Raw genomic sequence first — 26,221 nt, 5'->3', positions numbered from 1 at the left:
ACGGGCAAGCGCAAGCTTGTCTTGTGTCCCAGACAGTGGCGCGTACCCACTATGGGGGATTGGCCAAGAAGCAGGCGGTTTTCCGTATGGTTAGAAGTAGAGAGAAACTAGATTTGTATAGTGGAGCGTGGGACGATAGTACTGTAATTTAGAAGTGTAATTAAATATTGTTAGGAATTCCGATAAAATAAGTAAACGTAAAGAAATGAAATAATTTAAATTATGGATAATTTTAGAAATTCAGCAAGGTACTCTTTTTGTGTCTTAATAAAATTGTAAACTGCCAGAAAAGCATCCCTGTGGCTGGATCCCAGTGAAGTCGCCCCAAAATAAAGAATGGTTGGCGAGGTTAGCGAGAGGCCAAGTTTGGTAAATGAGTATTCTAATAGTTTTCTTTGTCTTAGAAAGCGGCGGCACGAGAGACAAGCTGGTGTCGCGTAGCTAACACCAACACTGTGGCTTGCTTGCTTGGCTGCTTCGTCGTCTTCTTGCCTTCTTCATTACAGCGCCATTTACCAAATTTCAAAATATGCCGGAATTCGGCAATGTCCAGAATAGGCACTGTTAGACACGAACCGTTAATTAGCATTGGTCTAGTTCTCCGAGAGCAACCACTCCGGGTTGCGTTCCAATTATGGCGCGCCGATGAAAGTCGACCGTGCTGCCGGACCCGCCAGACAGGCTGGCTGTCCCGCCCCCGTGAGGCGCGCGTGAAGCTTTTGTCTCCCTCCCTGTGTAGTGCTTCCCGAAATTGTACCTGGAGGCCGGCACCATTCGAGGTAATTGACCTTAGTCCCGAGAAAAGCTGCTTTGCAAAACTGGAAGGTCGTTCAAGGACGACCAAGCGAGGAGACAACGCTGGACGGATGCGGCCATCGGAGGATAGAGCCCAGGGAGTATCCCCATTGGCCGAACATGTCGCCACTGGCACGGGCCCTACGATTGGATGAAAATGACGACACCTGTACAGGCTCGCTGATTGGACGAAAATGACGACACCCGCACGGACTCGACGATTGGCAGAAAATAACATGACCCCGACGGACTGAACGGGTTATAAGCCAGAGAACCTACGGAAAGGGAGAGACGTTCTTCTTGCCACGGGCCGCAGCATGCGGTTTGCTGCCAACGGTGGATGAACTTTCAGTGTTATTTTAGCTGTTTCTAATCCTGTACTTAATGTACATAAACCTTCATTTCTCCAAGTCCCCCTCAACGTCGGCCAACTCGCGCACTCAGCAGCAAGATATAATAGCACCCTTTGACGGTGCCCGCGATGAGACCGAGAGGAAACCGTCGACGTTTGCCAGCGCACAGTGAAATATTGGTTTACGTTAGCTTGACCTTTACTGCCCGTTCCGCTCGGACCAATGCATACAATAGCTCAACAGGAACGCTAATGTACTTATCGTGTGCTTGCGCACAATGCTCATGTCAGTAGCGGAAGGTAATACGCTACCCCTCTCACAAGTCGATCGCAGCTCTGCCGAAGGTACGAGGCGTACACGGGTTATAAACACCCTTGCGCAGCAGAACATAGCTCCAGGGGTAACTGTCTGATTATTGGCGGGATTGGACGGTTTTATTTTTTGCTTGGCACATGATACGTTAAAGCGCTACATGACACGCTAGGATCTGTGCGTATGCGCGTTGTATACCGCGAATTACTGTGATCGTGAGCAGACGACGCGGCGCGGATGAACACAACTCGAGGGCAATTCAGCCTTCCTATAGGGCTGAGGAGTCCCGCAGCTTCCACAGGGCTGCAAAAGGGAAGCGAATCAAGCACAGCATCGACGGTGCTTCATGAACTCCGTCCAATTTGCTTCGTCGTTTTCGCAGCCAAACAAACTGCGCGTCTCTTTTCTAAAGCTTGGACGGGCGCCCGCGACGCCAGTCGCCAGGCCACGATCACACGCAAACTTCTCTCATTCCAAAGCCAGCCAGCTCCTTGAAACATTCAGCGAATGCGTCAAATATACGTATCATTCGATGGCACTTTATCGCCTTCTTTTCTTGTGACATTTCGCGCTTTGGGACGTTGTTATATTGCAGTGTCTTCGAGATCGGCCCACATTTCCCAGTACTTTCCGCGTAGCACCTAATGCTACTTATAAACTGCGCAACGTTGTACCGGTTTCATAATCCGCCCAGGTTGATTCCGTTGGAACACTTCTTCGCCGGAGTACAAATGGCATCGTCGTTTTACCATAGACATATGTACGTACGATTTTATAACACCACAGATAATGTCAAAATCTGTGTCTCTCTCACTAACGCCCGTTCAATACCTACATGCGGAACCCAGCCATCCGCAACTAAAAATCCGCGTTCTAGTAGAACTCAAGCCGTTGTCGTCAAACGATTGTGGTGAACGTTGTCGTTGTCTTGCTGCAATATAGTCACGCGTGCGTACACTCGCGTCACACACATGTGCACATTTAATCAATATATTCAGGCACGTTAGTTCATCTGGTAACGCTGTGGTGAACGCCAAACAATGCTGAATAGCCAGCTACCTGCAAAGTGCTTCCCGTAATATCGATTCCCGCAGTGCGTGGGATTTGCAAAGGAAATTTTTATGCAATGCGTTAGTATTAGAAATGTCAAAGTCGAGGAAGCGTATGGGTGTGAGGTATACAGGGTGTCCCAGCTAACTTTAGCCAGAGTTTAAAAATATGCAAATGCCAAACGTAGCTGGACCGAACCCAGGTAATGTTGTTTGCCATCGCTTGGAGATACTCAAGCTATTTTTTTTTATTTTATTTATGTTTTCTATTTCTATTTCATTCTGTGTTGTTCCGAGCGTGAAAGAAGCCCGCAACAGCACGCAAAATTGACGCGCGACTGGCCGCTCGACGTACTTTGCGTGTATTCGCAGGCTTATATATACACGTATATACAAGGGGGTACAGATATATATTTACATTTTCTATTTATATATATATATATATATATATATATATATATATATATATATATATATATATATATATATATATATATATATATATATATTAATAGAAAATGTAAAGATGTAGTATCTGTACACGCCCCCCCACCCCTTGTACTTGGTGATCCCATTGTTCCTGACGACATCGGTAAACCAGAATGCTTCAACGACTATATGAGTTCCGTTTTCACTCCTGAAATATCATTTAATGCTCGTGCGACTGTGACGCTTACAGGGGTTGGTAATATTGATGTTACCGTAATCGGTGAGCGCAGCATAGAATTTTTTTGCGAGGAGTATAGACTCTCTGAAAGCTTGTGTTCCTGGTAGCTTACCTCTCATTCTTTTCTTTTTTTTTTCATCTTGTGGTGCATCTGTATCATATAGTACTTGAAATTAATTTACGATAAACCACTTGCGGGGAGACTGGCCCAGAAGGCGACATGGAAAATTGCTATTATTGTTCCTATTCACAAGTTTCGCGCTCGAAGCGATGTAGAAAACTACCGTACAACATCTCTAACATGTGTTGCCTGCAAAACTTCGGAGCGTTTTTTTTTTTTTCACGAACATTGTAGCACATATGAATCTTCATTCTCTGATTACGCCTTGTCAGCATAGATTTCAAAAGCGCTTCTCCTGTATCACACAGTTAACTTAATTCATGCATGATCTTGTTTCTTCCTTAGATAAACGACTTTCTGTTGACTGCGTCTTTCAGGACTTCAGAAAGGCGTTTGATACGTTATCGCATTCTTTACTCGTAGAAAAAACGATCATATACAATATTCATCCTCAGATTATCTCTTTGGTCACAGGCTATTTTGCATTAAGACGACAGTTCGTGGGGTTCAGTCGCGTTTACAGAAATGTACTTAGGGCGTGCCTCGGGGTTCGGTTCTGAGGTCCCTCTTGTTTGTATTATAGGTAAATTATATTATTGAAGGTGTGACATCACAGATTAGGCCATTTGCAGATGACTGCATTTTGTATGGAGCGATTACTACAACGAATTATTCTGAAATCCTCCAGAAGGACCTATATCAAGTCTATCGATGGTGTAATTAATGGCATATGCAATTAAATTAAACTAAAAAATGTTCATATGAGGCACACTCTCAAAAACAGTCCTAGTCTTCCTACAGTATTAACGATGAACTAATAACTGAAGTCACAGAGTGTAAATTTTTAGGGGTGTATATATATTACACAGCCGAATTATCATGGCAGTGACAAGTTGACGACGTTGCAGCCAGAGCGAGTAAACCTTTGGCTATACAGCCTAAGAAAAGTTTACACCCTCTGGAGTGTATATTTGCCACACAACGATAATCGTCATCTGTCTTGCCCGCATTTCCTTTCTTGAAAACGCTGCGCTCGTTACTTTCCTGTCGGAAATGCTATGTCATGCTGATAACGCGCATGCCGTTCGTTACTGGAAAGTACCGGGCTCGCCGCGTTAAAGAAATGAAATGCGGACAAAACAGATGACAATTATTGTTGTGGGGCAAATATACACCCCAAAGGGAGCAACTGTTTTTAGAATGTACTCAGACGTTACTCTCTATTCTTCAGCCAATCTACGCGCGAGTTAATTTAGAAACTTATGTTAGATAAGTTCTTGAATATGCGTGTCTTGTAAGGGACCCTCCTGCAATGCGCGGCTGGGACGAGCTTGAGAGAATACAGAATTTAGCCGCTCGGTAATTTTAGTGCGACAAATGCTAATAAATAATTAAAGTGGAGGACGCTAGGGAGTAGGCGAAAAAGGCTCTGGAGACCATGCAAGGTCAAGCCCTACGCACGTACGTGTTTGGGGCTGCTTCGGTGCACCTCAGCATCAGCAACAATTGCTATCGCGAGATACAATAAGATCCAGACACACGTAGCTGTCGACTGTCTCAGAGCGCACATTCGCCATCTGTCAAGGATCCTCGACCATAACTAAGCTTCCCTACCAGCCGAGAGACCCCAAGCGACCTTTGCAAGAGTGATTACCGCTGATCAAGAGTGCTTACCGTCACCTTATACACCGGCGGCGAAGCCTTCATCTGCCCTGTGGTGCTTGCCACAGCGTCAAGTAAATTTTACTATTCCCGGAATTGCAAACAAGGCCAATCATCCATCGCCAGCTCTGAAACAACTGACGCTCCTATTACTGCACAAGACATAGCATGACTGCATACTAATATATATATACCGACAGTTCGACCTCACCTGCCAGCTCAACTGCCGCATTCGTCGTTCCACCTAAGCAGATTAGCTAAAATTCAAATTGTCACACATGACTACATCTACGTCGGCAGGACTCAGGGAAGTACACCGCCATGCTCTGGAAACAAGGCACAACATAATCTTTCAGTAGATTCCTGCTCACTGTAGCATTGTGGGCAACGACTTTGCTGACATACCCGCCCGGTCTGCCCACGAAGACACCCAGACAGGTCTAATACATTTGGCGAGGTCGGACGCTGCCAGGGAACTTCTCCTGCTTGCACGCAACAAGTCACAAGATTTCTGGAGTTCAAGTGCCTTCAATTGCCGATTGCATAAGCTGGACCCCACGCTACGGCTACAACTGCCATCTAGCCTTTCCTGCGGCAAAACAACCTTGCTGTGCCGCTTGGGGCTGGGAGCGGCGTTCACGAACGCGTGCTCCTATCGTATAGGAATGGCTGATAGACCGATGCGCGACCCCTGCAAATGCGAGGAAGCCATCGAGCACGTATTCTGTATCTATCTTCGCTACGAGGTACAACGCCTCTCTCTCAGGACAACCTTAAAACGACTGGTCTCGAGACTGTTCTCTGAGTCAAGGATACTTGGACCGTGGCCACACCCGTCACCGGCACAAAAAGCTATTCGTGCATCAATACACCACTTGAAGTGCACCGGTTTAAGAGTCTGCTTATAGTGTCTTTGTGAATCCTCCCACGTGCACTCAATGCTCTCTCTCCCTCTTTCTATTCCCCTTTCCCTTAACCACAGTGTAGGGTAGCTAACCGGACGCTCGTCACTTTGATCTCCCTACCTTTCCTTTACTTGCTTTCTCTTCTCTTGGCATATGTAGCATAGCAAACTGGCTCGCTATTCACATTGTCAGGAACGCCATTGCTCGCAGACGCCGACGCGTCCGTCACAAGCCAAGCGCGAATCTCGCGGAACTGAAAGTCAGCAGCAGCAGGCTGTTTTTATGTCCACTGCAGAACGAAGGCCCCTCCCAGTGATTTTCAATTGCCCCTGTCTTGCGCTAGCTCCTTTTAACTTGCCTCTGCAAATGTTCTAATTTCGTCATTTCACCTAATCTTCTGCCGTCCTCGACTTCGTTTCCTTTCCCTTAACACCAATTCTCTAATTCGAATGGTCTTCCGGTTATCTGCCCTGCGCATAATATGGCCTACCCAGCTCCACTTTTCTCTTAATGGCAACTGGAATATCGGCTATAACCGTTTGCTTTCTGATCCACACCACTCTCTTCCTGTCTCTTAATGTTACGCTTAACATTTTTCGTTTCAGCGCTCTTTGCGCGGTCCTTATATATAGCTTGTCCTCGAGCTTATTTGTTAACCTCCAAGTTTCTGCCTCATGTGTTAGCACCGGTAGATCGAATGCAATGATTGTACAGTCTTCTTTTCAGCGACAGTGGTAAGCTCGTAGGCAGGATTTGGTAATGTCTGCTGCATGCATGCACTCTGGCCCATTTTTATTCTGTAATTTTCTTCTCGTGATCAGGGTCTCATGTGAGTAATTGACATAGATAAACGTTCTCCTGCACTGACTCTAGAAGCTGACTGGCGATCTTGAATTCTTCTTCGCTTGTCAGGCGATTGAACATTACCTTTGCCTCCTGCATATTAATCGTCAACCCTATACTAACATTTTCTCGGTGAAGGTCCTCAATCATTCGGTGCAATCTATCCCCAGTGTTTCTGAACAGAACAATGTCATCAGAAAACTGAAGGTTGTTGAGATATTCGCCGTTGAGCCTCACTCGCAAGCCTTACCAACCAAATAGTCTCAAGCCCTACGCAATACGTCGAGCGAATTGGCACCAAACGAACGCACGAAAACAATGCGGCCAACGTAAACTGGGGTGCTATAACGTAAACTATTCCAAACTTTTCTATTCCAATTCTGCTATCAGCCCTCCACGATTGGTCAAAAACTTTTTTCGACCACCCCGACTTCACCTGTCTGTCACGCGACGTCACGAAAACTGCGATACCTCCCCATCTGATATGATGTGTACACACTGATTATGCATGATTTGACAGAAGAAAGAAAAACGGTTATTTCTTATTCGACCCCTTTTCGCCATTAGCCCTCAGCTATTGGTAAAAAGCTTTCGGGCTGCACCCACTTCACCTGCCTGTCACGCGACGTCACAAAACCGCAAGAACTCACCGCGTCAAAGTGACGTGTATGCGATAAATATGTATTAATATGCCGAACAAAACTGAATTTTCTTCGGAATAGCCGCAGGCTGCCCCGTTCCGAAAGGAATAGAAGACGGCTGCCGCCGATCGCTCAGACGCTGGCTACTCGCACCTGCCGGAGAGCATGGGTGTATTTGCGTATAATAAAACTTCTTGCGTGGCCGTGTAACGTTTTCGAGCATTTTCGGCACGTTTACCTCCTCATTCTGCCAACTCTTATTTGCTGAGGGTCCGTTTTAGCGTCATTCTTGAGCTTCCGTTGCATGCCGCCGCGATTTTTGACCAGCCACCGCAAGCTAAGTAAGGGAAAGCCGACCAATCGTAGCCGCCGGCACCACCCTCTTCATCCGGTTATCGACTTTCAGTGCAGTGGCTCAGCCCCATCGAATCCCTCTCCACTTGAGCGTTCTCCTCGCCTCTTGTCACCCAATTAGATACGACAAGCCGCTCAGTGTAAGCAATGTTATTCGTTTTTCAAGCAAACAAAAGTGACCTCCTATGAACGAGGAGAGCGTTTGATTGGTCTGTTCAGACAACCCTGTGGGTGACCGCCCGGTGCTTGCGTCGGTGGTTACGCAAATTTGACGTCAAAAAATTGGAATAGAAACATATTGGAATAGTTTTACGTTATAGGGCCCCTGAAGTCTGGAAAGCGAACGGGCTGGCGAAGGTGGGCCCCAACGGCAGGGACGCTGCAACGAGAGTCAACGTGAATAATGCGGCCAGCGCAAACAATGCTCTGAAGACTGGAGAACGTACGGGGGAGTATACGGCGGTGATGCTGCAACGAGAGTCGACAGATCAGCTTGCGGAAACGCCAGACCATGCACCGTACTTCTGCATTACCTCGGCTTGATTCGTAATCGTCTATGGAGCAAAGCGTGCCTAGACATGGGAAAGGTGTTCGCCATCCGACCGCTTGCGAGGCATATTTCTGCGGGGCTCATCACATCCAAGCGACGGCGTTCACTTTAGCACGATGTAGAAGAAGCGGATTCCCAGAAATGCGCGACACGGTGGTGTTCAACTGTTTATACCAGCAAGGGATCCCAAGTGTGAAACCTAAGACCCTGTATGTGACCACTTGTTATGAGAAGGAACAACAACACCGACGTAGCAGTTGTTCTCACGCTGATCTAAAGTCTACGGGGGCGGAAGAAGGCGGCAGCGATCGGTCCTCAAGATGAACCAATGATCGTTGCGGTCACGGTGGTTGCTCCCCCCCCCCCCCCCTCGGTCGTGCCATGGGAGAGGTTGCTGTTGAGTATGAAGCCAATGAATAACTCCTGGGAAAGACTGCTGCTGAAGTCGGGACCAATAGACAATTTCTGGGAAAGGAAAACTCAGTTGATTAGTTGATTGGAACTAGCATGGCGCTCTTTCGTCATACCTGGCCCTTGCGCCACTAAACATCAAACATTCATTCATTAGTTGATTGGACATTACTGTACACTGTCTATGAAATGATGTTTGAGGAGAGGATCTAGCTTTTGTGGGGAGGACTGGTCAGAGAATTAAGATCTCAGAAATTTCCATTGCTGGTCTGGAGAAGTCTTCTAATTGAGCCGAGAGTAGCAGAACAGAAGCAGTGTTGCGAATAGGAGTCTCGGACCTTGAATTAAGCGTATGACCATCTGAAAACAGTCGCATCAAGCTTCGTCAACCTAACTAATAACGTCAATACTTATTCTAAGCCTGCAGTGAAAGTATATGCTTGAAAGTGATCATCCGGAACGTGAACATTCTCGGAAGAGAACAGCAGTTTACGATAGGTAGCGAAGCACTGGAAGTGGTAAGGGAATACATCTACTTAGGGCAGATAGTGACCGCGTATCCGGATCATGAGATTGAAATAATCAGAAGAATAAGAATGGGATGGGGTGAATTTGACAGGCATTCTCAGATCATGAACAGCAGGTTGCCGTTATCCCTCAAGAGAAAAGTGTATAACAGCTGTGTCTTACCAGTACTAACCTACGGGGCAGAAACCTGGAGGCTTACGAAAAGGGTTCTACTTAAATTGAGGACGACGCAGCGAGCTATGGAAAGAAGAATGATGGGTGTAACGTTACGGGGGGAATAAGAAGAGAGCAGATTGGGTGAGGGAACAAACGCGAGTTAATGACATCTTAGTTGAAATCAAGAGAAAGAAAGGGCATGGGCAGGGCATGTAATAAGGAGGGAAGATAACCGATGGTCATTAAGGGTTACGGAATGAATTCCAAGAGAAGGGAAGCGTAGCGAGGGGCGGCAGAAAGTTAGATGGGTGGATGAGGTTAAGAAGTTTGCAGTGACAACATGGCCACAATTAGCACATGACCGGGGTAGTTGGAGAAGTATGGGAGAGGCCTTTGCCCTCTAGTGGGCGTAGCAAGGCTGATGACGATGATCATGGTGATCATCATTCGAGAATACATACCATGCTTGCTCTGTCTGGAAAAGAAAAAAAGATTGTGCTGAAACCATCGGCGATGATTGCCAATTTAATCGAATAGTCGAACGGCCTCTATAGAAAGCTATTCGCTTTTATTAAATGAATGATGTGCTTGCATGGAGGCGTAGATTTGTTGCAGTGGGGATATTTAGGTCCCCCCCCCCCCCGTTGCGTAATTGCGTAGCGAACAGATCCGTTAACCAGAGAGACAGAGAGAGAAACGAAAAGGTAAAGGTAGAAAACTTGTCCAACGACATACCCGGTTGGCTACCCTACACTTTAGGTGGGGGAAAGGGGTCGAATAGATAAGGAGAGAGAAGAACATAACAAAGAGACAGTCATTCACAGAGTCAGTCGCCGAGGACCGTCCACTGTCGCGAGTGCTCGTACAGTCCAGTAGCTAGCGCATCTGTAGTGGTAGTATAGGTGGCTCTGCATATAAGCGCATTCGTAATAGACGTGCGTTTATCTCAGCGGTGCAAGCGCCGGCATGGAAAGCGGGTGCAATATCCTCCTATCCCGCCGCCGCCAAAGCGGTAGAGGGCAGTGGAAGAGGAGGAGGGCTGTCCTTCCCGGGCGCTCCATCAAAGCATCTGAACCTTCAGGCGCCCGAAAGCTCTCGCACGGGAGCACGCGCACTTTGCATCGGCGCCTTCGTATACAGGCGGTGAAATTCCAACCACGCATGCAAACTAATTTACACCTTTAAGGAAGCACATGGGTGTGAATATCGCAGTCTCGCAGTCTATAACGTACGCCCCCACACCCATAAATGTGTAAGGGTGTGCATTATAGATCAGTTTATACCCGTCAGGGTGTAAGTTCGTTTACACTGCCGTTTATAGACCGATGCACCCTTAAGGGTGTAAATCAGTTTACAGTGACCACAAAAACGGGTGACAGAGCCAGAAAAAAAACTATTCGCTTATATATATCCGACTAGCAAGCGACGTTCAACGCGACAGGGCCTTCCGACAGCCTTCATCCCGAGAGCCAGTGCGTATCGCGGAACGAAACACGTGTGGAAAACGTGCCACGCGGCACGTTCGAGAAAAAAAAAACAACGCGAGCGAGCGGGACCGTGAGCGTGTGCGTCCACGGCACCATAGATACAGAGGGCTCGGTCGACACGTGGCAAGGTATACCGACGCTCTGGGAAAAGAAAGTGCAAGGCAAGCATGCAAAGTCGAGTATTAGAATAGACCGCTAATGTCACGTGGCAACTGCATGGAACCAACTGCCGACGTGTTTTTTCCACGTCGCGTCCCTCGCGTGTACTTTACGCCGGGCAAGGCCTTTACGCTATACAACCAGTGCTAAACAGGCGACACGCATCCGCGTTTCCTGTTGTTCGTTTCTTTATGCCAACTGTTGGACTTCTTGTTATTACTACATGAGCAGTGCATGAGACGAATACAAAATAATCATAATAATGATAAGAGTCGTGGACTAAGCGCAGTAGATCAAAAAGTCGCCCTGTGTAGTGCCTTCTTTGTCTTTTTTGGTGCCCTCTTCCTATATGCGCTAGAATGCTTTTTTTTTTTTTTCAGTTATACCAACTCGCCGTTTTGTTACCATTACCTTTCGTTCGGGCCGATTCGCACTGCGTTACCGTGTCGCATTAAAACGTTACATGCACAGCTGCGCGCATATGTCGCCGGCCTGCATTTGTTGGCGCCTGTGCAGCCGCGCGGTCCCTAGCTTGAAAGCGATCTGCGATAGGGACAGTGTGCGCCGAGTGGTGATAGCTTCGTGTGCGCTGTGTTCTCGCCGCGCAGTTCGCGTTGAAGCGAGAAGCAGCACGAAGGTCAATTCGCTCGCTGCTGCAGGCCCCAGCTTGAAAGCGATCTGCGATAGGGACAGTGTGCGGCGAGTACTGATAGCTTCGTGTGCGCTGTGTTCTCGCCGCGCAGTTCGCGTTGAAGCGAGAAGCAGCACGAAGGTCAATTCGCTCGCTGCTGCGGGCCGTATCTCAAAAGCGGTCGTCTTATACGGACGGGCAGGTTTCCTCGTTGGGTAGGCATAGAAATGCTTACGCATTTTAAGAACTGTTTGTCCTAAAGTGGTCGCCGTTTATGACAGCTCTCGTATATTTACTTCCATAACGGAGCACTCATTCTTGCTCAGGGAGGCTACACTGCACTAATGAACGAGATAGGGGGAAGGGGCGGAGAGGGGGGCTACTCTAAGATTCAGTTATATGTGAAACAAGCAGTTACTCCTAGAAGAGGAGTTGCCAGCATTTCTTTTTTTTTTGTTCCAAGATTGTATAGCTACGAGTGACTATACGACGGCTTGGCTATATAGCAGAGAGAGATGGACAGACCATCGTCCGACTGCATTCACTGCATTCTTCTCCAAGCGCGAACTCTTCGGTATGTACGTACGTCGCCGATCAGCCGACGCCATTTTGGGTCTGTCACTCGACGACGTAAGATGAAACCACATGAAACGTGTTCGCGACGGGTTTCCTTTGCTTGTACTTCGTGACGCAGCTCGGCCACGCTGCAGTGAGAAGAACGAACATCCTTATGGCGATTAAAGATTGAGACACTAAACCTTCGTTATAACGAAATTGCTTTATTCGCAATTTGACAGGCATCTGTCAGGGCGCTGTTCCTGCTGCGCAGCAGCAGTAAATCGCCTCGCATGCTGAGTCCCCTGGTGGCCTCAGCATATTCTTAGAACAGCGTACGAAGAGCTAGAGCGCAACACCTCGCTTCCGCTGTCAATGCTACGCCTTCTGGTGAAACTGTTACATATTTTACGAGTCGGCATAGTTCTTGGGGTTTACAACACAAATTGTTGTGCACTTGTGTAGAAAGAAACTCCCAGAAATGATTCACCCAGACTTTGCTTAATCTGTCGGCCTTTCCAGGTTTCTCGGTTTATCAATGTTTTATTGTCACTGCATTTAGTTTTTATTGTAATGTCCTATCTGAAGAAAACCACTGAGGCAATGACAGTTCTACTGCGTAGACGTGTTCCTCCGGCGCGGCCTGGCCGAGCCCGTTCATAAAGTAACAGGCCCGGGCTTGGTCATGCAGGCATAGGCTCGGGCGGGACCAATGCTTGGATTAACGATCGCAGGCCGAAAAATTCGACCCGTGCAGTGCTCTACTATGTGGTACACATACGAAAGTCTAAAAAGATCCGTCGCGCAAACAGGGCTTACGGCGTCGGCAAACGAGCCGGCTATGGAGCGTGTGATTGGTGGTCGTTATACGCGGATCGACCCGGGTTTGTCCCGCGGGGCTTTTCATTGGCTGTCGCGTGACACGGTTGTGTGATTGCGACGCGTCACGCCAGCCACACTACTGGTTTGCCGGCAGCGCTCATCACCAAATTCATGCGGCGTACGGCCGGAACTGCCGTGCCCACTGGTTGTTTGTGCGCACGCTGGGCTCAGTGATATATTTATGCCCGTCCTTGTGCAAAACGAGGTGCACTGTGCACGTCATAACGCCCGATCATTTCCTATATCGAAGCACTCTGAGAGTTACGGAATGCCTCCACCCATAAATCCGCAGTCGCTTCGCGCCCACCCGTCGGAGAAAGCGCAGCCTTGACCAAATAAGTGCGCCTTCAAGGTAGGCGCTCAGCATGAGCCACATATACTGACCTCCTCCTACAAGCCGCTCTACACAACGAAGAGGAAGCCAAGAACAATGCGTGCACCATAAACAACAGTGCCGTGTTCACCGTAAACGCGCAGTACGTTCGACACCGTACAGCAAAGTTGCTCCAGAAAACGATTCCTCTTAGCAAGCGGCCTTTTTGCCTAATGCCCTTTTGTTCGTAGCCACGCCGCGGGCGGTAGAAACAAGGGAAGACCCGCCGCGAAAAAAAAAAGCAGGGCGCGCTGTGGAGAAAGCCAAAAACATAATATTCTAGAAGCACGAAGTGCCCATAGAAGTGCCCGCGAGCCGTACGTAATGACTTGTTTCCGGACTGCACGCGGGCAGGCAAGCAGGGCAACCGCAGCGCCCCGCAGACGCCTAGCGGTAGTCGCGCGAATTCGAGTCGCGCTGTCCGCGCGTCTGTTGGTGCGTGGCGCACTGAACCTGCCTTGTGCTCTTTTTCATTGACTCCTTTTTCTCTCTCGCTCGTTGCGAAGCCGGAGCTGCCGCCGCTCTCCGAGGGTGCTCCTCCTCCTCCGAGAAGTCGCCGCGGCGCGGCGATGGGAAAGACCGGTTTTCGGACAATGAGGGCCGATGGGGCCACAAGGATCCTTCGAGATGTCGTCGTCGCCGTTGCATTCCGTGCTCCGAGTGACTCGCTTCAAAGCGGCTAGGACTGCCTGAAACGCGAGCAGAGTTTGACAAGGCCGACGCGTGCGATATGCCTCTGTGCGGTCACCACGCGCGCTTTGTTTCCCGGAGTGCGGCTTCACCCCAACGCCGATCGATGCAAGGTGTGTGCGTGCGCGCAGTGGAGCGGCCGTAGAAACCAGCGCAATAATTGATGCCAGCCGTCGTGGCCCCTGTGGATACCGCGCCATGTCGGCGATGTTGTGCAGCTTTCGAAAAGTGCCCGATTATTTAGCCTGTGACGTGACGACAATGGTGCGGCCGTCTTGCTCCGGAGACGCCGCGTTTGTTGTGGTTTCGGCGTGCGCGCTGTCATCGTGGTCGCCGGCACCCGACGCGGAGTTGTTGTGACATGGGCGAGGGGGTCGCGCCGTCGCCTCTGCGGCGACGGTCGCTGCTCTGCTTGGCGTGCCTCTTCACGGTCGCCGACTCTCTTGTGACCTCCGTGGGGCCCGCGGATAACCGGCGTGGCTTCGCGGTCTTCCTCGCCGCGCTTCTTCGCCCCGACGAAACGCCGCCGTGGACTTACGACCTCCGCGTGCCGGACTCGACCGCCGATGCACGTATATTCGACGTCGGCCGTCATAGCGGAGTCGTCACGTTGCAAGACTCGGTGCAGTGTGGTTCTCTTTTGCAGAACCCCGTACCGGTGACAGTGCGCGCTAGACGACCGTGTTGTTCGACCGAGTGGACGACGTGGGTGCGCTTCTCGGAATGCGAAGTCACCGACGTCTCGCCGGACACCTCGGATACAGTGCGCGTGACGCTATATCAGCTTCAAGAGGCGTGCTTTGTGCAGAGCGAACCAATCGTAAGATTGGCTAGCCTCCTGCCCCGCCTTGGGAACTGCAGCCTTACGTACGGATACTCACCACCGAGCCGGTGCTGTGCCATAGAAAGGGTCGCGGGAGACCTGGTAGCCCACACGGATTTCTGTGGTCCCGTGGCAGACACTCTCACAACAAGGTTGGCTTCGCCTTGTGGAAACTCCAGCTATGACTTAATTGTGGCCTTTGGGCGCCATCGAAGCAGGCGTCACACACTTAATTTTGAGAAGAACCTTTACATTGCTTCAGTTCCAGAAGGGAAAGATCGTGGCTACGTAGTAGAAACCATGACAGCATCAACTACTGGGGCTTCATCATCCGATTTGTCGTATTCACTGCATGCTGTTTTTGATGCAAGAAGCCAGGCTATGTTCAACATCGAACCTCTGTCGGGTGTCGTGACAACTACCACTGTTCTGGACAGGGAATTTATGGACATTCACTATTTAAGGGTTATTGCCATAGATGGAAATACACACCCACCAGCAACTGCTAGTAGCACTTTGCAGGTGAATGTTCTTGATGAGAACGATCATGCTCCTCTGTTTGAGCAATCAACCTATGAAACCTCAATCCGAGAGTCTGTTCCAATAGGCTACACTGTTGTTACAGTCAGGGCAACGGATCAAGACTCGGGTTCCAATGCCATTATTGACTACTCAATCGTGAACCCAGATGGTACAAATAGTGCCTTTGGAATAGACTCAAAAAGTGGCATCATTACAACACAGACATCTCTTGACAGGGAGTTGATCTCCTTCTATTCACTCACAGTTCAGGCAAGCGACTCGGGTTCTGTCACTGATCGGAAATCAGCATCAACAACCGTTGAAATTACTATCCTTGATGACAATGACAATTACCCTCAGTTCTCGGAACGTTCTTATTCTGTCAAGGTGTCCGAAGACATCAATTGGTTAAATCACCCTGAGATAGCAAAAATCCGTGCTGTAGATGCTGATGAAGGTGCGAATGCAGCTTTAAGGTACAGTCTTATTGGCGGCAATACACAGGGCCATTTTGCTATGGACAGCTTCACAGGGTCTGTGACTGTTCTGTCTCCATTAGATTATGAGTCAGCACGCAGCTATCGCCTTGTAGTCAGGGTTCAAGACGGCGGGACACCCTCTCGGTCCAACACAACTCAGCTACTTGTGAATGTTCTTGATATTAATGACAATGATCCAAAGTTCTACACCTCCCTCTTTCACGAAACAGTTCCCGAAAATGTTCCAATCAGTCACAGTATAGTGAGAGTCCAAGCCTATGACGCGGACGACGGGGCAAATGCCGAGATCTCCTACACCTTGTCTTCTGCTGAGCATGCAGACTTGCCCTTGAGGATTGATGACATCACCGGTTGGATTCTGACAACGCGAGAGCTTGACCGAGAGGAAAGCGCCAACTACAACTTCCAAGTGATTGCTCGTGACCATGGCTCTCCTGCACGATCTGCCACAGCCACCATTCTTCTTCGAGTGCAGGATGTAAATGACAACGATCCGGTGTTTGAGCCACGTATCTATGAAGGCACAGTCTCTGAGGCCGATCCTCCTGGAACTCCAGTGGTGAGCGTCACGGCCACAGACCGGGACGAAAATTCGCGTCTCGTCTATCATATCACAAGTGGAAACACAAGGGATCGTTTTAGCATTGTTAGCCATAACAGGCAGGCAGTGGTGTCCATAGCACAACCTCTTGACTACAAACTCGAGAAGCGGTTTGTCCTGACAGTTAGTGCTACAGACTCTGGCGGCCGGTCGGATACAGCCACAATCTACCTCAATGTGAGCGATGCAAACACGCATCGACCGATTTTCGAGCGAACGCCGTACACCGCTACGGTGCCAGAGGATGTACCAGTGGCAACGACTGTCCTTGTAGTGGAAGCACATGATGGTGACGTCGGTCGAAATGCACTCATCACCTACACAATGGAGGAGGATGTCCCGGAGTTTCGAATTGACTCGACAACCGGTGCAATCGTAACCACGAAACCTCTTGACCGAGAAAAAGCTAGCGGCTATACATTAGTTGTCATGGCTCAGGACAATGGCAACCCACCACTGTCTGACACAACAAATGTGGAACTGGAAGTTGCTGACGTCAATGACAATGCACCCACTTTTCCCACAGCTGGCTACACCAGCACGGTCAGCGAAGACGCTCTCATCGGGACAAGCGTTGTTCATATCTCAGCGACAGACAGTGATCTTGGCCTAAATGGGCAGATTCGTTACACTTTTCTTGGAGGGAATGACGGAAGCGGTGCCTTTGGAGTTGATCCGACGTCGGGTATCATTCGGACAAACAGGGTACTTGATCGTGAGACATTGGCTGTGTATCACCTCGCTGTCTTCGCCGTCGACCGCGGGTCGCCATCTCTTTCAGCGTCTGTGCCTGTGACAGTTTACATAGAGGATGTCAACGACAGCCCTCCCCGTTTTTCGGCAGATCGAATCCGGCTGTTTGTTCCAGAAAACAGCCCGATAGGTTCTGTTGCAGGCGAGATAGAAGCGCACGACCCAGACGAGGGACCGAATGCAGTCATCCAGTATGCCATTGTTGGTGGCCCTGACGCGGATGCTTTTTCGCTGGTAGCCAGACCAGGAGAGCCAGCTGAGATTGTTACCAGAACAGACCTTGATTATGAGTCTCCTCACAAGAAGTACACTTTGATTGTGCGAGCATCATCTCCGCCACTCCGAAATGATGTTGAAGTTGAAGTTTGGGTGACAGATGTCAATGACAATGCTCCTGTTCTTAAGGTAAGTTTACGGAACCCATCCTCAGTGCCCAGACGTGTTTGTTTAGCCAAAGTCTTTATGGATAAGTGTGCCAGAAACACAAGGCCATTCACTGGTCCACCCTTTTCAACTTTGATGCCCCTGTTACTTTGGCTAATAATATAAAATAACCTGGTATGAAACCTTTTAGAAGAAAAAAATAGGTCCAAGATGACTGATTTCATGTGTGCATTTGTTTTTGCCGGCTGTGTTTGCTACTGCTATACAATTTGTTACTTTCAGTTTATGTTAATGAATCCCATTCACTACCCTTAACTATTCCTTCATGGCCCATAATTGCTGTTTCATTCAGGCCATGTTTTTGACTGTAGCAGATACACAGTATGCTATAGTGATTACATTGAACACGAATTTACAAGTGCATGTAGCAGTTGTAAATGCAGATGCCACTTTTTACTGTGAATTTAGTGTGGAGCCACTTCTTTGTGTGAAGCCCAACCATCAACCATAGTGGGAATTTAATAATACTTATTATGCAACATTTATTTGATACTTTTGAGAGTAACACTGTAAACTAATTCTCTCCACACTAAAAAGAACTAATGTCATGGGTTGGTGCTGTCGTCTTTCATTTTTCCTCTTGCATGAATAATTGTAGTAGAACTTCATTGATATATGGTGAGTTTTTAAAATGAGTTATGTACAGAACTTTAAAGAAATTGTCTGTGGCACATTTCTGATCATTGAGGTGAGTTGATCGAAGAAGCGGACATTAATTGCACAAGAAATCAGTATGCATGATTGACTAATTAACAAGGTTGCACTAATCATCTTCATAACTAATTGCTTTTATTATACAATTTAAAAATTGTAGCGAGTGAGTTCACGAGGCGAATCCACATGGAATGCATATCCGTTTCTACATGCGTTCCTAAAGTGTGCAACAAAATGCATTAATGTTTCACCTATTTTTGTCCTGCAATACATAAAAAGGTGCGTTGTTAAAAAGAAAGTGGAACAACCGTGCATATTACTGAAAGTACAATAGTGCTTATCTCAAAGCTGCTGCTAGACTCAAAATTTGTTCCACAGCTCACCGGCTTCGTAAATTGTAATAAATGAGCTGCAAAGTAGTTAGTTAAAGACTGTTCAGCTAAATTTTAGTATCTGTTCAATTACGTGTTTCATTGTGCACATGCTTTGTTCCTCTCTCTTTGTATTTCCTTGTCTTTCTACTTCTCCCTCCTTCCCCCCCTCCCCAGTGTAGGGTAGCAAGCCGGATTTCTCCCCATTGCCTTTCCCCTCTTTCATTTCTCTCTCTATCAGTTTCATTTTCTTGTGTAAGTAAAGTATGCCTCTACAAGTAGTCCAGCTCAAGGATTAGAATATAGCTATCTGCCATAGGGGATTCTTTAGGAAGTAAACAATATACAAAATGTTTTTTTTTTTATGGTATTATAAGAAATAGCCTGTGGCAGATTGCACAATTCCAATTCTTTAGTTGAATTGTGGACCTTCTTGCACAATAAATGCAAAGGCTTGAATGATTAAGTAACAAAATATCACTAATATACGCTTCTAATTTGTGCACCTACTACAGTTTACGAATTGCAGTTGCTAGGTTTGCGAGGCATATCCACTTGGGAGTGAATTTCAAGGATGGCACCAGTTTCAGGATATGCGCTCGTCAAACTTGCAGTAAAGCTACATTCTTGTTCCATCTAAGTTTTTAACAAAATGCTGTTTATGCATTGAATCATCCAAATAACCGAAAGGCCAATGTATCTTTCGCAACGTTGGGAATGAATATCTCAGAGCTGGGGTCAGCCTGACAATTCATGCCAAGTGAATTATGTATTTAGATTTCTCATGCAAGTAATGTCCACCTCTTCGTGTAATTCAACTGTTGGTCGCAGCCAATTTTTTAAAATTCTGTATAGTAAAAATAACACCTGATATATTCCTGAATGTCGCATTTTCCTGGCAGCTAGGCCGCTCCTGCGCAATTCCGGCACCATGCATGTGTGACCTGTGCACGTGTGACCTCTCAGTTCTTCCAGTTTTGCAACTGTTATGTTCTTTTTCCGGCAGTCCTGTAAAGAGCACATTGATTGGATCCTAATATACACACTATATGTGTGGGAACACTAAGAATTCAAGTCCTTGAAACCTCTTACATTTCACTGTTAAAAAGTGTGCATATTTTGCTTTTGGCTAAGCTCACTGAAGAGTGTAATGGAGAAATTAACCAAGTAAGATCGCCGTTGGGCCTGGCATGCAGTGTATGGGAAGACATAGCCCACTTAATCTGTGCTTGCAAACTATTTGCATTAGTAGAACAGCCCTACTGTCCGTGCTGAATATTCATTAAAAACTGCCATTTCCTTGAACCATGACATGTACTTGGCCCATGGATTAATGCCGCCTGTGCACCTCATGCAAAGGAGGCACTCTTAGCTTTCTTTAGAGGCGCTACTCTTGGTGAGATAGCTTTTGTTTAGTGTTGTATGTTTTGTGTATGTTGCATATCTATGACGTTCACTGTGCATATCATTTCATTTTTCACCATACCCATATGGAGTAGCACGCTAGGTAGGCTGCGAGTCAAACCTATCCAGGATTCGTTAAAGAGCTTCTCTCTAACTCTCTCTCTCTCATGGAGGAACGAAACAAAGTAGAAGGGAGTATTATGCAATAAAATCTTCAGGTACAGGCTGCTATCGATATATACTGTGCTGAAATATGAACTGTACTCAGCTGCTGAATCGTAGACATGCTACAAAACATTGTCAAGCTCAGTAGAGCTTTTACTTCCTGGCCCTGTGCTCTTTAAAGTAGAAAATAAAGTGATCGATTGATTGATTGAAAGCCAACCAAAATTGTACTCCACTATGTGATCATGTCACAGTAGGTTTTAGTGCCTCCCACTGTCAGGCTTTGCACACACTCTTCCTAAATGACAATAGACAAAAGTGCAGCAAGCAGCTGCCACAAGCACACATTGCACCAAACAACATAAATGTGTATGTTGCAAGAAACAACCAAAGTTGCACAACCATACTGGGAGAAAATGTGCAGAGTAATTGGCAGAGCACCTGAACAAGTGCACATTGATTAAAACCTGTGGGGAACAAAGCAGACTGTACCAAGTCTGCCGAGTGGAGCCAGAGGTCACATGTCAAGCCGACTTTTGGAGAAATGAGAGTGAGAAAAAGTGAAGGGGGCAGCGTTATGGAAGGCTCATTAAGTGTGGCTTCATGATGGCATGCACCCTTCTAGTTTCTTTCCTCTGTGGAGTGTGTTTAGACATATGGAAGAAAATTGGGGCAAACCAAAGTTCAAGCCAATCCAATTCATTTAACGCCGATGTGGTGAAGGTGGTTGACATTTCTTCGATTTGCTTGCTAATCCTTTTTAATGCAAGTTTTCTTCTTTGTATGCAATATGAGAAAAATAATTAGCTCGTTGATAACATCGTTTTGTTTGCTTTGTCAATGTCTTAGAAAGCCACTGACATTGTTGCCGCTACTACTAGCTGTACACAGAAGCCAGGGGAATGTCATAATAAAACACACAAGTGGTGAGAAGCTCTGTAATCACAAAGTGGACTGACCTCTATTTTTCTGATACCAAGCCTTGCTTGCTTGCTTTCTTGTATATTCGTCTTTTTTTTTTCTATTTTGAGAATATGTAGGACCTCTGATGATGTCACTTTTGTGTTGTCTTCAGGACTTCAGCATCGTGTTCAACAACTACCAGCATCACTTTCCCGTGGGCTCAATCGGACGCGTCCCTGCCTGGGATGCGGACGTTGCCGATCAGCTGCGATATCGCTTTGTCTCTGGCAACAATGCCAACCTTCTTGTGCTCAACGAAACATCCGGAGATGTCCGGCTTAGCCCGAGCCTCAACTCTAACGTGCACATCAATGCCGACATGGAAGTCAGCGTGTTTGGTGAGCCCTGCTCCCATGTACCAAAGAACCGAATTCATACTTGTGCAGCGTAATCCACTTGTAAGAGTGTCGAGATGCTGGAAAATTTTACCTTTAAAGGGACTCTAAAAAGAAAAGTTAGGCTGTATAAGTAAAGTACATTTATACAATACCAAAATGGCCACTCTTACTATGAGGACACAATTGGGGAGGTAAAAAATGGGCAGAAATTAAAGAGGGATGCCAATGCCGCCTTGAAGTTCCAGCACCAGCCAGCCGGGACACTATGAATTTTGACGGCCTCTACCTGGACCTAGTTAACATTTTATCAGCTAAAGTGGGCTATATTGTATTTAAAAGACTTAAATCCTGAAGTTAGCAAGATTCGAGAATGTTTAATGAGCCACAACATTCCAAATGCGAAAAAAATACTTTGAGATCCGTGACATCACAGTGACATACCAGGCATTGGTTGTCTGGCATGAAATTTGAACAACCAAAGTTTGACCTTCATTTTCCCTGCTAGCAGTACACAACCTATTGTCACAGACTGAAAGAATATAGGGTTACAGAAGAATACTTTATCAGTTTAAACTGACTTAGTGCCTCTTTTTAGTGTTCCTTTGAAATGTAATGTCACATTCAGGCTGGTTTTATGCACTTTCAGCATGCAAGCAGGCAAACCTCTTTTATAAGGCTCATTACTAAAAATGCAATTGGACCCTGTGTTCTTTCTGTTTTTGTTCTTCTGGGTTGCAGTCGATAATTCTTTTGGTTCATAGCACTGGGCCAACTCTAAGGACCTATGCAGTGCATTGTGCAGTTCTTCCACATCTGATGTGCCTCCAAAGTGTGTACCGTGCGATAGCATGCGTCCTATAGCAGTGGATTTCACTGTACCATTAGAGAGTCTAGCGTGAATTTGGCGTCACGTGCTTGTCCCAATTCCCCACCAGATGGCATCAACGAAGTGTCGGCGATGTGCCACCTTTCGGTGAGGCTCGTGTCGGAGGCCATGTTGTTCAACAGCGTCACCGTGCGTCTGGGTGGAATCACCAAGGAACAGTTCCTCTCGCCGCTGTACGACCAGTTTGTCAGCGGCCTTGCAGCGATTGTGCCCTGTGCCAAGGAAAATGTCTTCATATTTAGTGTTCAGGTAAGGTTTGCAATGCTTCAAGGGGCAAGTGTCTTCTAGGAAGGTGTTAAAAAAACTTTGAAACTTATCTGAACTTGCGTGAACTGGTTCACAGCAGAGTGCTAATTTGGGCCAGCAAGTTTGTGCACACTGCTAATAGAAGAAAAAAAAGGAGAACAGCAGTTACAACGAGACATAACACAGAGAACAAATGTAAATGACCGTGTGTTTTTTGTAAGTGCTCTTTCTTTCATTAACCAAGGGAAGTGGCTCTCAGTGGTCTCAGTTGAAAAGAAACTGGTTTGGAGCTGGTTTAAAGCAGTTCTAGTTGTAATGCTAAGGCTTTGCAGCTGGTCTTTGCTTGCCTAATTGCTTTAGTTGAGGAAATCTGCCTGTGGTATCAGGTGGTAATTGTGTGGGCTTAAATGATCCAAAAAATATGTCATCAGCCAGCATTAATCCTTTTTACTTGCTCATTGGTGCTGTTAGTTCAAGTATTAACGGACTTGCCCAAATATACAGTAAAGTGCCAAAGTAATCATGAGCTCCTTTGGATTGAGGTTCGATAAAAACACCCACACTAGTAGCATTCGTTTTGCTACTTATGGCGTCAGTGCATGTTGGCAAATTTTATTACACATGGTGAGAGCAACGCTTTCAGCAATTTTATTTAACAGTGCTCACGCTACAGCAGCCTAGGCATCGCAAGAGCTTAGTAGTGCAAACTGACAACTTTCTTTCCACCCAGCTTGCAAGGACGGGTCACTCTTATTTGTATAATTCCTTTTTTGGAATTTTTACTTTTATTGCTAACGTATATCTTAAGCAATGCACCTAATTCCAGGACGACACAGACGTCGACACCACTGTCCTGAACGTGAGCTTCTCGGCACTAAAGGGCACTGAGGATGACTACTTTCAACCGCAGTACCTCCAGGAGAGAGTCTACCTCAACAGAGCCATACTTGCCAAACTCACAAATGTGCACGTAAGTTTTCTTATTCCCATTGCTGCCTTAGTGATTATTTGGCAGAAATGATCCAGGTTACTAGTGTTTTAAAACTGTGGGGAAACAATCTGGCAGTACCCATTTATGACTATTGTCTAAGTTAAGCAAGAGCACTCGTGCAGTGCTCTTGTTTTAGTCGAATTCCATTACAGCTAATTGAGTAGAACATGACACTATGTCCATCTGGCTTCATCACTTTTGTAGCCAAGCACATTGTGCTTCTCTAGAGTTACGCTCATTTTACAGATTAAGGAAAAGAATAACATTGTAGTCGGCTGCATATGGTATAGCATAAGCCATGAGAGATCTACTTGTGTTTAGCAAAGCCTTTGCTCTTACCTTGACTTTTCAAAATCATGTGAAATGTGAAAGTGCTCCTCTTAGGCAACTACTGCGTCAACTTGATGAAAATTTGCTTAACTGTGAAGGGAAGGTCAAGTTGTACTGACTATTAGCAAGAGAATTTAAAGTGAAAGCCTTTCTGGGCTCATGGTGAAGTTTGTGTCAGCAGACCTGACTGCCAGAGTGTCCGCCGAAGTGTCATCACTCCATATGAAGACAGATTAAAGAATAAAAATTGATTGATAGTGACAGTTAGTGAATGATATCGTTATAAGAGAGATTGGTGGAGGTTAATAATGACTAGTAATGACTACTAATGACTTGTAATGACTACTAATGACTCCAAAATTTCCAATATGTCTAACGATGGCTTGTAATGACCACACTTGATTACAAATGACTAAAAATGCTTACTAGTGAGCAGTAAGGACTAATAACGACTGAAATGACCTGTAATGACTAGTAATAACTATGAAATGACTAATATGTCTAACGACAACTTGTAACGACTACAACTGATTAGGAATGACTAAATATGCTTAGTAATGACTGAAATGACTATGAAATGACCAATATGTCTAACGAAGAATTTTAATGACCACAGGTAAGTACAGATTATTAAAAATGCTTAGTAGTGAGCAGTAATGACTAATGACTTGCAGTGACTAGTAATGACTACGAAATGATCAATATGTCCAACGACAACTTGTAACGACTACAATTAATTAGAAATCACTAAATATGCTTAGTAATGACCAGTAATAATTAATAATGACTGAAATTACTTGTAATGACTTCTAATGACTATGATAGTACCAGCATGTCTAACGACGGCTTCTGATGACCACAATTGATTACAAATGACTAAACATGCTTAGTAGTGAACGGTAATCACTAAAAGAAAGACGAGAAAGAGAAGAGGCAGGGAGAAAGAGGCAAACGAGAAGAGGAAGAAGAGTAGGCTTTTGCCGTTCACCTCTTTAAGAGAGATCTTAAGAGACGCTGTAATTTTTCTTTACTTAGACCCTTAAATGTCTCGCGAGAATTGATGGAAATCTTTAAATGTCAAAAAAAGATTCACACATATGAGGGCACCATATTTATGTAAAATATGTACTTTGTTGGCTAAGTCTTGCAAGTCTTCCTGTTTTAATATTTTTCTACAAGTACTTTTTTTCTGGAGCCAATTGCTACATTCAAATTTCGTGTTTTAAACATTCTAACAGATTATGCTTATAGAATGGCAATGTCTCATTCTGTTGCAAGGTTATGTTGTTCTAAAAGATGCTTCTTTCTATATTTCCTTATTTTTACTTTTCAGTTTTGGTTAGTATTAGTAAAAAGAAGTCGTAAATAAACATTTGCTTCCAACAGTCTCTGCTATATCATATATTTTATTTTTGTTTTTTGATGCAAAAGGGTCCACTGATGTCACTATGTTATCTAGTAAGTAGATTTTATGCATTTCTTATTTATTTGAAGAGGATTCAGTAAGAGCTACAGCATTCTGCTAAAAAAATTTTGCTCATGCTTTGAACCATTCCTTACTCAAAAGTTCTTTATGGCTGCCCCACTCAAAATCCTTACTAAATGTTTTTGTCGCTCAACAATGTGTACAGGCCATCTTAATCAGCACTGTTGACACACTGTTGTCAACCATTCATCACCACATCACCAGATACATGGTATTATGGGTGTACAGCAAGAGGGTCCTAGATGAATTTGCACGATGTGCTATCACAAGCAGCGAAAAGACAGCACAGGAGATAATTGAAGCCCATGAAAGAGAGAAGGCTTGTACCTTTTGTGTCAGTGCAACATCCATTGTATTATCAAAAAAGAAACGTGTACCTATCGATAGACAGGGGACGACCTTTGTGATTGTTAGTGAACAGTGGTGGTGGTGCGCAAGTATCTTGCTTTCCTTGTGTCATCTTGTCTTATACTGATTCGTCCTTGGCATAAATTGACGAGCCACTCTCATTAAAACTTAGTTGGAAGTCAGCACTCTGTCCCATCCCGTCTTGCATTTTTTCCCTACATTGTATAAGCTGTAATACTGTTATGAAGAATCCATCACCGACTATCCCAACA

General features: G+C 46.1%; 1 protein-coding gene across 1 annotated transcript in view; it reads left to right on the top strand.

Moving 5' to 3' along the window:
- Positions 1 to 14,002: 14,002 nt before the first annotated feature.
- Positions 14,003 to 26,221, top strand: part of stan (Protocadherin-like wing polarity protein stan) — a 76,885-nt gene continuing 64,666 nt past the window's right edge. Inside the window, exons 1-4 of the mRNA XM_050175905.3 lie at positions 14,003 to 17,728; positions 21,437 to 21,662; positions 22,598 to 22,797; positions 23,621 to 23,764. Coding sequence (XP_050031862.1) covers positions 14,486 to 17,728; positions 21,437 to 21,662; positions 22,598 to 22,797; positions 23,621 to 23,764 — 3,813 coding nt within the window. The 5' untranslated portion in view covers positions 14,003 to 14,485. The remainder of the gene's footprint in view (positions 17,729 to 21,436; positions 21,663 to 22,597; positions 22,798 to 23,620; positions 23,765 to 26,221) is intronic.

The sequence above is a fragment of the Dermacentor andersoni genome, chromosome 9, assembly GCF_023375885.2.
Source record: "Dermacentor andersoni chromosome 9, qqDerAnde1_hic_scaffold, whole genome shotgun sequence".
Classification (NCBI taxonomy): domain Eukaryota; kingdom Metazoa; phylum Arthropoda; class Arachnida; order Ixodida; family Ixodidae; genus Dermacentor; species Dermacentor andersoni.
This window is presented reverse-complemented; position numbering and strand designations above follow the sequence as displayed.